A 13,815-nucleotide genomic window follows, 5' to 3' on the forward strand; every position below is an offset into this window, starting at 1 on the left:
CACACGTCAGGTATTACTTATGAAATGTGTTAATTGCCTCTAATACAAGTATTAGTAAATTCACAATAGCATGACCTTAATTGAACTTTTGCATGGGATACAAAGTACAGCCATTATTTAATTTTGTTCTAAAACAAACAAAAGTCCTATCATTTTGTTGTGTAAATGTAGTTGTTTGAATCCAAATAATTTTGTTTTTACTCATTGATTATTGTTAAATACTGCTCAATTGATTAAGGCTAAAATATATTGTAGTAAGATAATGTGCGTACATGATCAAAACCCTTTAAAAATAATCGATAAGAAGATATACTGATGTCTCGGAGCCAAAAGACGACAACATTTTAAATGTGATTTGTCGTGAATTTGTATCATTATCATCTGACGCCATTTTTTTATCAGGAAAAAGAATTACTTTTCAAATGTCATGTCTCGAATAGGATACGTTTGTCCAAATAGGCTTTAATCATCGATAATTCATCTTTCAAATGTCATTTAAAAAGACAATTACTCTTATGGAAAAGAACTTCAAGTTGAAAAAATCAAACGCCACCCTCATATTTTCAAATCTTTCCACTTTAAAATAGAATCAAATTATCTCCAGCTATCCTATTTCTTAATCCAAACCCCCAAAAAAGGAGCATTTCCTTCACTATACTTTAGTAATATTTCTATATTCACGTCTGTCAGCTATGTGTTATTATAAAAATGCATTTTTCTATTCCGCATGAATACGTTGGCTGTTCACGTGTTAGCAAAATGTGGCAAAAAGACAAGAAAGCAAAGCATGCAATAAAAAAGTAAGAGAGAGTTTTTGGACTTACGAAGATGCTTACAGTCTTATCACTGTGTTGCTGTTGTTGGAGCTGCTTGATGAGTATTGACTTCTTTTTGTCCTTGCAGCGCTTGTTCTGGAACCACACGCGGATGACTCTGGGGCTCAAGCCCGTCATCTCCACCAGCTGCTCCTTCATCAGGGCGTCGGGCCGCGGGTTGGCGTTGTAGCACGTCCGCAACGTGTGCAGTTGTTTCTCGTTAAGCACCGTACGCACGCGTGTCGTCTTTTCCGACTGCTTGTGCGCGTGGTTGCGATGTGGGGCTTGACGCACCGTCGTCACCGGTTCTGCTCGGACACCAAGGACAAAACACAAAGAAATGGATCATCCAAACTGGTCGCCAATCGCTGAAGAAACCAGTCGCCCACCCACAGATGAAAGTCATCCTAAAGACCATTTACAATTGCAAAGTATCCAAACATGCATATTTTGAAAATACAGATGTATAAACCTGTGTATAACCTCCAAAAACAAATAAAAATGATGTACATATTTTTTTGTTATTTACTGTTTTAATCATATACATATTTTTATGTTGAAAATCTAATAATTTATATATCCAAAAAAACAAATGAAAATTATATACATATTTTTTAATTATATACATGTTTATAAATTATATAATTTTTAATCATTCATATTTTTAGGTTGAACATCAAATAATATATATATACATATATATATATATATACATACATATATATACATACATATATATATACATATATATACATATATATACATACATATATATACATATGTATACATACATATATATACATATATATATATATACATACATATATATACATATATATACATACATATATATATACACATATATATACATACATATATATACATATATATACATACATATATATACATATATATACATACATATACATATATATACATACATATATATACATATATATACATACATATATATATACATATATATACATACATATATATACATATATATACATACATATATATACATATATACATATACATATATATATATACATATACATACATATATATATATATATACATATATACATACATATATACATATATATATAAATACATATATATATATATATATATATATATACATATATATGTGTGTGTTTTTTTTAGGTTGAAAACAGGTTTGTTGTTGGTCTATTGTCTTTAAAATGGCATTTAAAAAGACAGTTAATGTTATCAAAAATAACTTTACGTAAACAAGCAAGTTGAAAAATAAAATGTCTCTATTTTATAATTTTTCCAAAGAATAAAGTCGTGTTCTGCTCAAAAGTAACATTGCAGTCATCATATTAGTATATTATAAATATATTTTGTTATAAATATTACATTGTTATTTTTTGTTCAGAAATGATGAAAGACATGTTAGCATCTAAAATTAGCCATGGATAAAAACACACTGAAGTATTTCTTATATGGTATATTAAAAAATTGACATTTACAGTTTACACACATGAAGATTCCCTCGCTATCTCTCTATCTCCTCCTCGTTCTTATGCACGCACACACACGCACACACACATATGTTAACCCACACATATTAACACACACACACACGTAATTGCAGCTTATTGAGATAATGACAGCCGTATAGCAGGTTCACCTTAATGGGATCAATTGTGACAATTTAGCCTGCACGCCAACAAAGTCTAACGAATACTACACACCTTTATCCATTATTCATCTGTAATTGTCACATTGCTGTTCTTAATATTGTTTTCTGCTAAAATGTACCATCTAAAAAAATAAGTCAGTATTTTGGCCTTATAAGTAAAGTTATTCAAAACGAATTTAAAAACATAGCCAAAACGGTTTTATTTTAAAGCCATACTTTTCGATTCAAATCTTATTTTCTACCCATAAGTATTTTTATTTTATTATAATATTAAAAAAAACGTTATAAAACTATCACTCGTCTGCAACTATATAAAACAACATTCTTTAACATAACATTAAATTCATATCACTATCTTATTTTATTCCAGTCTTTCCCTTTAACTATGAAAAACGCTATTTTGATGCACATTATTTTAGTTTTATATGCCTTTTAAACGTATGCTTTTAATTTGTAACACATGGCACGTTCGTAACAATAAATCTATTTACTGATCACATAATTATTTTTGCGAAGTACTTTAGCTAATGTACGTTGTAAGTACTACATTCTCTATTTAAAGCAAATCCCTGTATCGCAAAAACGATTAAAAAAATTCAAAGAAAAAGATATATGTATATGTATGAATATGTTATTGTTATTGATAATGATGACGATTTGACTAACCTGAGAGATGCATGGCTCTGGAGGAATGCACGTTATGTCCGGGACTGAGGGGGCTCCCGGCGGAGGTTCTGTCCAGCAACAGGCCGTGGTCGGCCCGGCAAAGGAGCTCGTCTTCCCGCAGAGAGAACTCGTCGCCGGGTAGCAGTTGGCGACTACACACCGAGCAGCGGAAGCACTCGATGTGGTAGACGTTGTCTCGGGCCCTCATCACCAAGTCGCTGCTGCTGAAGCCCAAATTGCACTTGGCGCATTTAATGCCGAAAAGCCTGCAGTGGGGGGAGGGAAAAAACATTTTTTTTTACCCTGATATTATGAGTATTATTCTTTTTACCTCTTGCAATACCTGACATTATTGTTTTTTAACCCTTGCAATACCTGACATTGTTTTTTACCCTCACAATACCAGATATTATTGTGCAATATTATTAACATGTACTCCCTTGCAATAACTAACATAATTGATATTTTTTTCTCTTTGCAATACCTGAAATTATTATTCTTGTTTTTTTTACCCTTGCTATACCTGACATCATTATTCTTATTTGTCTGTTTACAATACCTGGCATGATTATTCTGATATTTTTCTTCTTGCGATACCTGACATTATTATTAATATTTTTCTCCTTCCAATACCTGACCTGATCATACTTATATTTTTCCCTTGCAATACCTGACATTATTATTCTTATTTTTCTCCTTATAATACTTGACATGATTATCAAATAGCTGACATTATTATTCAATACCTGACATTGACTATTATTATTATTATTATTTTCCTTATAATATCTGACATTATTATTCAAAACCTGACATTGTTATACTTATTATTCTCCTTGCAATGCCTGACATTATAACTATTATTATTCTTATTTATCAATGTATTTTTCCCTTGCAATACCTCACATTAAAACTATTATTATTATTATGTATCTATTTATCTTTCCCTTGCAATACCTGACATAATTATTCAATAACTGACATTATTATTCATTACCTAACATTATTGTTCTCCTTGCAATAGCTGACATTATGACTATTATTATTTTTAATATTATCTATCCATTTTTCTCTTGCAACACTTGACATTATTATCATTTTTTTTTTGTTTCCTCCCCAGCCCCTGTACTACCTGACATAATCTCTTTTGCAGTAGGTTTTCCCGTCCCGCACAAAGCAAGTGCAGCTCTCATCCAGGTATTGGCTGCACTCTGCACACTTGAGACAGGCTGCATGCCACTCCAAGTCCGGGGAGACTCTCAGTATGTACTGGTCATGGATTTGGCTTCCGCATCCCACACACATGGCGAATCCTGGCTTCTCTACATAGCGCACATGAGCACATTACCACAAAATAATAATAATAATAATAATATAAAAAAATCATTTACAAACTCATTTCATTCCATTGCATTTCCTCCATGATGGAACCCTCTACTATTATTCCTATGCAATCTGCACATTTTTTTGCATGCACCAATGAGACACACTGCATTAAAAAGCAACACCTTGTTGCATCATTTGAAATAATATCCCTGCATGCTTCTTGATTTAAAAAAAAATAAAATAAAAAAATACATAGATAGATATAAAAAGCGTCTCTTGTAGTACTTACTTTTGGAATGATCCCCCATATCACCCAAGAAAGAAGAGCTGAAAATAATATCCACCATACAGGACGGTTGAAAGGGTGAGCTTAAGGGGCGCAAAAAAAAAAAAAAAAAGATGAGGTGTGTGAGAAGTGTATGTGAGTGAGTGAATGGGTGAATGAGCAAGTGAGCGGCCCTTCACGCGGCTGCCTCCCGCACAACTTGGACCAAACCCCCAAGTGACTGCAGGCAGGACGTCGAGGCGGAGGAGGAGTGAGGAAGAATGGGGGGGAGGAGGGTAGTGGGGGAGGAAAGGGGGAGGAGGGGGATTTTCAGCCAAGAGGCTGCAGGGTCCCACACGCTGCAGCCATGACGTCTGCAGGTCCGAAAAAAAGACCCTCCAAGTTGCCTGAAAACATACATTTTCACTCATTTTTTTCCATCAAAAATAAATAAGTACTGTCAATAACTCATTTTTTAATAGACTTAAGTGCAATTTTAGATTTTTTTTTTACCATGACGTCTTGCATCAGAAACGAATATTTAAACAAAATTGATTTTTTTATAGGAATGTTATCTACATGATGCATACTATTATTTTTTTTTAATATTTTAATATTTCAATCACTGCATGATCACTCAATTTGGCCCTTAAAATGTTTTTGTTTGCGATATTGAAATGATTAAAATGTATTTTAATGCAGTTTTATGCAAATGAGCTTGGTTTTAGTTGAGGTCCCATCAGTGTGATTTATTTATTAATATTATTATTTTTTGGGGGGGTGAGGAGGTGATATTTATTACTTTCAGGTGAGTTAAATGAGCACATGGCATGAAAATGCATCCATTTTTGTTAAGAGGAAATAATACCAAATGTTTTTGGTTGGAATTAATTGTATTCGATCATGCCAGTTAATGTTGGCACATTATACAGCCATATAGACAAACATAATGAATTATTAATGGTGCTATGGGAAACACAGTAGCCAGTATATAATTGTTATTTAGCAAAATTTTAAAAAAATGCTGCATTTCTCCGTGCGATGAATCATCTTATGATTTTTGTAGACTTTTTTTTACAGAATTGACGACCTAACCTTGAGCAGGACTCGTGTATTAAAATGGCAAATTTAAGGTCATTTGAATTAAGAAAATGCAATTGCGATGTCAAAAAGATGACTAGTTTTCCAGTTAAATGTCCCCACAAACTATGCTAGCCCTCCCCCAACTATCTACTAATTTGAACAAGAGTGGCCTCTAGTGGAGTAAATGTGTACTACAGTGTTCAAGATTTAGCTGGATGCTGACATCTGGCTGGCAAACAGTGATATGCCTTTGAATTACATTTTTCTTGACTAAGTTGCTATTTCATGATAATTTTGAGATGATTTCATGTTGTAGTACTGAACTGAATATGGATTGAAGTATTTTTATTTTTGCAAAATCAATCTGCAATGAGCGACAAAATTATATTAATTGCAATACAAAAAAAATGTGTGGGAATTAGATGCACATGTATGCATACAGTTTTTACATATACGAAATGTTTAGTGAGCTTCAGACCAATTTTGCTACATTAAATTGGTCACATTTTAAAATGATGAAAAAAATGGAAGTGTACTTTATGTTCTGGAAAGTCAGTCTTGGTCATTAAACTTTTAAAAAGTACAGTAAAAAAGTTGCATGTATCCCAATGAATTTAGACTTTCAGGATGAATCAGGTGAGGGAATATATTGGATTTCCTGAGACTTGTAATGTGTTTAAGTCAAGTCTCATTCAGTCAGTTCACATTTCTAATGGTCTTTCAATTGAATTTGCATACATTGGAGGGACTGCAGCTCATTTCAATGGAGCTGCGTGAAATAACTGAACATGACTGCTTTTCCTCTAATTACGACGACTGCAATTGTGCCTAATATCAATTATAAGTTACACAGATTCACTCTTTGTTTGTATCCTTACGCGATATCGATTCTAATGCCAGGTTGTGTTTTATTGGCTGTTTTTGGTACGAAACTAATTTCACCTTTAAAAAACAAAAAAAAAATGGTGAGAGGGTGTATCCCGGCCAGAGGAAGAATATTTTTTTCCATTTTTTTCCAAATCATTGGGTTCCATTAACATTAATCAATAATTATTGGCATACATTTTAGCTAGGTCGAAACTCAAAGCGTACATTGCAAAATTGCCACATTGGTTTTTAATACTCCTCAATATTGATGAAGTTATTTCCTATTGGTGTAACGCCATTATAATACAAGATATGAAGTTTTCAGTCTAAAAACAAAAGATACTGAAAGAGTCAAGTACTACTAAATGACAGTTACACAAAATTGTTATTTTTTGAGAGTGAAGACGTCATCCAATGGGCTGACTGAACAAGTCACATGACAATTCTCCCAAAAGAATGTCTAATCAAGCTTTGATGGGCCATTAACCTCATGAAATATGCATGAGAGGCTCCCATCGGCCACTTAAACTTTGGCACTGGACTGGGTTGGATGTGCGAGAGTCCCAGGCCACTTGACTCAACTTTCCTGCACTGGCACATTGTCTCGTCAATGTTTTACATTGGGATGGCAGTCTGCCTTCATTGTATTATCACACACGTCAGGGATTTGCTCGGCTGGTTCCAATGACCCCCCCGACGCCACCCCTTTGCTCTTAATTCATCTGTCTGACATGTGGCAGGTTTGTTTGGGTGCGCTATACTTTTTTTTTTATTTTTAGTAGCAGCATCATTGAAGGAGGTGACAATAAAAGGATTTGAATTTGTTCAAAATTTCGATGATATGCCGTAAGAGATTTTCTGACAATAAAAAGTTGAAACATTGGCAAGCTTGTGAGCTTTTTTGTGTAGCGATTATGGACTATTTTTGTGCAGATTTTGAATGTCATATAGCTTGAAAAGTTTTACCATTTAAATTACAAAGCAGGATATTTTATACCAATATTAATTAACCCTTTCTACATTGGACAGCTATTCAAAAGTTGACCTTTAATATTTAAAAATGAAAATAAATCATTTTTGTTAATAAAAAAACTTAAATATGAGGAATTATAATTGTTATAAGTTTTGGAAAAAAAAGAATATTGAACTATTTAAAAAGGAATTTATAAATGTTTATGAAATAAAATAATGTAAAAATCTAAATTAATATAATGAAGATGAATAAAAACAGAAATGTACCTTCTTTATGTTGGCATGTAATACCTGAAAGTAGATTTTTTTTCTCTCTTCCAGTGTTCAACTCTGCCATTGACGGCGATAGACGTCCACAATCTTCTGATAATCACTTATTTGCGCTCTCCCATTCAAAATGCATTGGACATCAAACACTGTCAATGAGAAAAATACCTTAACTGGTTAAAAACAATCATATTTCATGCATAAACGCATAAATCTCATCATAATAAATCAATAAATGCATAAATGTCATAGTTGGTTTTAATATTTTTTTTTTTTTCTAAAACAGTAAACATCTAGAACTAAAAATCTTTACCACACAACTCTAAAAACCCATTAAAAATCATTTGAATGTGTTTTTAGTAAATCAAGTAGCAGTTGACATCTTTGCATAGAAATCAATTAAAAGTGAACATTTCATTAATGAAAAGGATTAAAAAACAGAATATCACTACATTTACACTTACCTCATTTACTTAAGAATCAATTAACATTGAGGCATCAAAATATGTAAACACTAATCATCAAACAAAGATTTCATGAGAAATAATCCTTATTTTTGACTTCTCCCTCCATTGTAAAAGGAGAAACATGTTGCCGATTCATAATTCATCACACGAGCGGAGTTAATGCAGCATTCACATAATAATTAGGATAAATTTTTGATTGGCACCTCAGGGCAAGGCTGCATTGTGGAGGCGGCCATTATTACCTTATTAGTGTAACTGTCAAACTCCTGCTTTGGTTTACAAATGCGCTGTCTTGTTGATTGCTGCTCCTGCCTTGTACTTTATGAGCATCTCCAACGCAAAGCTTTTGTCACTTTGATAGGCGGGAATAAACTTTGCAGCCGTCACAACGAGGCCGTCGCTCAGCCATTCACGTCCGGCGAAGTTCCTGTTTGTTTGGTAACAAGGAGGAATGGCATTAATTTCATGTTTATTGTGGTGTCATCTCATATTATGTTTAGCAAGGGAGACATAAAAGCAACAGCTGTTATTTTGCCGCAACCAATTGAAGCTTCTTCTACCTAAAATAATCAGGAAGTAAACTATAAGTTGCAAATACAAAGTGGAAGTGATGCACTAATGCCCTAAAATGAACTAGCATTGACCTAAAATGTCCTATTATCAACAGAAGTGGCTAATAAAGGTTTTGAAATCAACATGTTCTGAAAATCCCCAAATCAATAGAAAAAATGAACATGAAAATGCGCCTAAATCAAGAGGAAGTGACCTAGAAATGCCCAAATAGCAACAGGAAGTGACCTAGAAATGACCCAAAACCATAAGGAAGTGATATGGAAATGCCGCCAAAGAATTTGATTGACCAGAATGAGAAATAGTTTGGACACCCTAGGAATTAGTTTATAAATGTCCCAATCTTGTCACTGCCCAATATAAGGGCGGCCATGTTTTTTGCCTAGTTAAGGCTGTCTGCTGATGAAGCGTGGCGTAGTGGGTCACATAGCACGTCTCTTGTTTATCACTCGTCTTCTTACACCTGACAGGAAGCGTGGCTGTGTCAAAAGAGATATTATCAATCTTATTAACCAGACAGCAGGTGTGCCACAAACCTGTGTTTTCACAAAGAAAATGCCTGACAGACAGAGCTCTGGGAAAACTGTCCAAGCTTGGCAAATTGTCCGGCTTTTTGCGCCGCTCACCCCCCCTAAATATCGGCAAACTACTGCCACTTTCCCAAAAAATAACTCTAAATGAGTTTGTATGTAGCAGGCCAACTGAGTGCTTTTTTTCAGGGGTTCGTGTGTGTATGTGTGTGTGTGTATGTGTATGTGGGTGTCCCTTTGGATTGAAAGTGGCTTTCATAGTGTATTATCTGGCCCGGCTTTTAACTTGGGCAGAACTGTGTTCACAAATTGATGCTCTGCTCCAGTGGGGCTGTAGCTGCAACATTAAATTGTACTGAAATATTCATATGTGAGTGCATTTAGCTGAGAGCGATTGCTGTGCGACTCCCCAGAGGTGGCATGGAAATGTTGCAGGCCCCCCCCAACCTAGCACCCACCCCGTCACACACACATATACGCCCACTCACGACACCCACAGATCGAGCTGAGACACTGATTGAGCCCGAGGTTGAGACAAATGAAGACGAACGCGTCACAAATTGAAGTTTGTGTCACAAAGGAATGCAGATATTGGAGCCTATTTCGTTTTTAGGGGACACACAATCTTTAAAAGGACTACATCGGAATAAGTTTGCATTTAACGAATCATATTTTTCGGACTATAAGTCGCACCAACCAAGCAAAGAATATATGCTGGAGAAAATAAATATATTTAAGTCACACTAGAGCAGGGGTGAGCAAAATTTTCGGTCCGGGGGCCACATTGACTTTAAAAATTTGACAGATGGGCCGGGTCAGCAGAAGATACGATACACATAAAAAAGTGCATCCGTTAACAGTACATATGAAACGTAAACCGAAAAAAAGGACCAAAGTACAGTGTTCCCCCGCTACTTCGCGGTTCAGCTATCGCGGACTTAGAGCTTTGCGGATTTGTTTTGGAAAAAAAAATACAAATATTACATTGAAACAACATATTTTACAGTTTTCTTTTGTCATAACATGGATTTTACTCTACCCGTATAGTGTACTGTATACAGGGGGGTAAAAAAATGGAAGTAAATTCAAATTAATCATTTTTGAAGGGGAATCCTTACTTCGCGGAAATGCACTTATCGCGGGTGGTCCCGGTCCCCATTAACCGCGATAAGCGAGGGAACACTGTATATATCGTATTTGAATGAATCAAATTATGATGAGAAAACCCTGACTCAAACCCTACTTTCATCACAAAGCACTTTATGCTGCTTTAAATAAATGAGGACATAGGTGTGCCATCATTCAATTTCCAGAACATGTCTTCCAAACATGGCCATTGTATATTCATGTCAGTCAACATGTTTATTGAATATGAATATGTAGATCGGCTCTGATAGAGAGGATAAAAACAAGACCAGATCTGATGGATGACAATTTCCCTAAAGAGTTTTGATGCTTTTTCCTTCGAAATGTTCGCTAATTTAGCCGTCGCGTCGTCAACCAAGCGTAAAAGTACACGCTTACTAGTTGGATCGCTGAATTAATGTTGAGGAGATCGTTTAATTAAGATCTCAGGAGGGCGTCAGCTCATGTTTATCACATGACCTGGCACGTGCCACAACAACACCTCATTTCCCATTTGTTCCTCTAATGGAATTAGACATCATTAAATTGGGCATATTTAGAAATAAAGATAAGATAATTGTTTAGATGAGAATGATCAATTAATCTTTGTCGTTCCTAATTGGTTAAATTGTACGTTTTTCCATTAGTAGAAACTAAAATTCAATTTATTTTGATTTATTACATGTTTTTTAGATTTAGAATTATATACCCGTAGTTTTATTTTCCTGGCTTTTTCTTCCTATTTTTTTTCAACTTACTTTTTTCTTCTTGAATCTTTCTATTAATGAATTGATTTCATTTAAAATATTTTTTAAAAATTCCCATCAATAAAAAACATGGCTAATACTACAACTTAATGTCAAATTGGAGTTTTAAAATTTGTGCTGTGGGCCCCAATTGGCCCCTGTACCGCAGGATTGAAACCCATGTCCAATACAAGTGTCATGAAAACATTTTTGTCTCAAACAAATGTAAAAACAAAAATCCTCAATTGTGCATATGAAAGGTTTAACCTTTCCATCCTCAACTTCCACAAGCTAATTCTCCAAAGGCCGGTCACCTCCAATTTGTAGCATTTCTTCCGATCACTGACCCACTTTCTAACCGAGAACCATCGTAGGCATCCAGAAAAACAACAACAACAGCGAGTGGCCATGGCAACAGTCTCCAGAGTAGATTCGTTGCACACTTGTTGGGAAACGATGTGCACTTAAGAAGTATGTCTTCAAAAGGAGAACCTGAGAAGCTTTTTAAATTGCCATGTATAATTCAGTCGTATTTTTTCCCTCTGTAGCATAGCCGTGTCTATGTGCGAGACGTGTTCTCAATCTGTCACTCTGTTTGTCCTCCATGAGACTTTTCTTTTTTTGTTCTCCCACTCAAAACGCACACAAGCAGCTGTTGAGCCACAAAACCTCAAAAAAAAATCTCCACTCCGCACTCGCAATCCAAACACATCATGTATAATTTTACATACAATATACTCAGTTGGACTTTTCCCAGTAAAAGCTATTGTGATACATTTTTTTCTATATTGTGTTATACTTTTGCAAAAGTATTTATTCCATGTGTTATCTGCTGGAACCTTGAAAATCAAAACAATTGTGTTAAAATGATCAACAGATGTTAACTTCTGAATTAAAAAGGCATGTGGACATTATATATGGTTAATGCGTGTTCGTCTTTGGTCTTTATGAAATAAAATTGACAATGTAATTGTTAAAAGTGTTAGGTTTAGTGTTTCAGATGAAAATTGGGATTTCAATTTAGCTCAAACAACTACAACTACTGTATTTACTCGCATATAAGCCGTTTTTGTCGGACACAAAAAATGGTGACTGAATCCAGGGTACGGCTTATATGCGCATAAAAACACGACATGCAAAAAAACCTACAAATTGAGGTGCAGTGACACGATGACGCCACGACAAAATGGCACTGTTGTCAAAAATTTCAAGGCAACGTTCAGTGTTCAGCTTAAACGCGCAGGCGGCTTATATGCGAGTAAATACGGTAGACTGTAAATTAAATGAAAATCGATTTTTTTTAGGCCAGTGTAGTGCCAAACTAAGTTTTGGGATTTAAATAATTGTTTCACAGAATCTATAATAAAATATCTAGTAGTCAATGATGAGAAGTATTGTACAACTTGTAAATCAAGACTTTTAAACAAATGATTATGACTATTATGATCAAATAAACGAAGAACAAAACAAAATATTTCCACTCATGAATGATCATGTAATGTTAATGGCGCTAAAGTGACTCCCTATGTGCCATGATTAAAACATGTCAATAATGAAGCACTAACGGTCACTGTTCATCCCCATAGCTTAGCTTTGGCGTGACAGCAAGCGGCGCCCTTTGCGTCCCCGAAGCAATTTTAGGGGGCATTGTCGTCGGGCATTAGCCTCTCATACGTATTGACACATTGACTCTATGGAATTACTCACAAGGAAAAACCTTGGCAGGTCACAGTTCAAAAGGCTCCAATCAGGCGACAGAGAGCAAATGTGTCAAAAAAACTTAGCTATGCATATGCTCGGTCGACTGTTCAAAATATGTAAGAGATATTTATTTACTTTCCTTAAATCGACTTTAAAATATCGGCTGTTGTTGAGGATTGCTCATTTTTAATTGGCTTTCATGTTTATCCATATAGGCAAATTGCTACAGCAGTTTATGGTGTAAATTAATGATATGAGGCAATAATTAGGAGTAATCTGGCTACATGAGCGCAATGAGTCAGCCAATTAGCGCCTGTTGTGACAGCTCTTCTCGTCTTGAAATGAATAATTCACATTTGTTAAAAGTGCATACAAATAGAGGAGCTGATGTTAATCGACTAAGTGAGCGACATGGTCATAATGAGTAGGAACAATTAGTCGTAGGTTTGGAAATAGGGCTCCCCCTGGTTAAATTGGTTGGTATTGCAAATTACTATTCATGGATTACTAAAGCTAATATTTCAAATCTACCAAATTTGAATCAATAAACCTGGGTTGAGATTACAGTATTGACTCATTGTAAATTATTTGACTGGTGCGATTTATAGTTCCTAAAATACGGTAGTTCTGTTTAACAATGTGTGTATATTTGATAGGAATTAAACAGAGAGCAGTTAAGGAAATACTACCATTTTAATTTTGCTATTTTCCAACAAAGGACAACAGCCGCATTGGACCCCCTG

General features: G+C 34.8%; 1 protein-coding gene and 1 long non-coding RNA gene across 3 annotated transcripts in view; one reads left to right on the forward strand and one right to left on the reverse strand.

Annotated features, from left to right (window-relative positions):
* The window catches only part of LOC144194158 (uncharacterized), a 58,219-nt gene extending 56,891 nt beyond the window's left edge, over positions 1–1,328 (forward strand). The window contains exon 4 of the long non-coding RNA XR_013325846.1: positions 904–1,328. This is a non-coding gene — a long non-coding RNA (uncharacterized LOC144194158). The remainder of the gene's footprint in view (positions 1–903) is intronic.
* LOC144194157 (insulin gene enhancer protein ISL-3) overlaps positions 1–8,767 on the reverse strand; it is an 18,127-nt gene extending 9,360 nt beyond the window's left edge. The window contains exons 1-6 of one of the 2 annotated variants that reach the window (XM_077713015.1): positions 8,643–8,767; positions 7,934–8,082; positions 4,769–5,151; positions 4,286–4,475; positions 3,154–3,419; positions 837–1,123 (exon numbers count right to left, since the gene is read on the reverse strand). In XM_077713015.1, the coding sequence (XP_077569141.1) occupies positions 837–1,123; positions 3,154–3,419; positions 4,286–4,475; positions 4,769–4,826 (801 nt within the window). In that variant the 5' untranslated portion in view covers positions 4,827–5,151; positions 7,934–8,082; positions 8,643–8,767. Of the gene's footprint in view, positions 1–824; positions 1,124–3,153; positions 3,420–4,285; positions 4,476–4,768; positions 5,263–7,933; positions 8,083–8,642 lie in introns of those variants that run through there. The other variant, XM_077713014.1, reaches the window with a different exon arrangement.
* Positions 8,768–13,815: the final 5,048 nt, after the last annotated feature.

Source organism: Stigmatopora nigra, chromosome 3 (assembly GCF_051989575.1).
Source record: "Stigmatopora nigra isolate UIUO_SnigA chromosome 3, RoL_Snig_1.1, whole genome shotgun sequence".
NCBI classification, from domain to species: Eukaryota; Metazoa; Chordata; class Actinopteri; order Syngnathiformes; family Syngnathidae; genus Stigmatopora; species Stigmatopora nigra.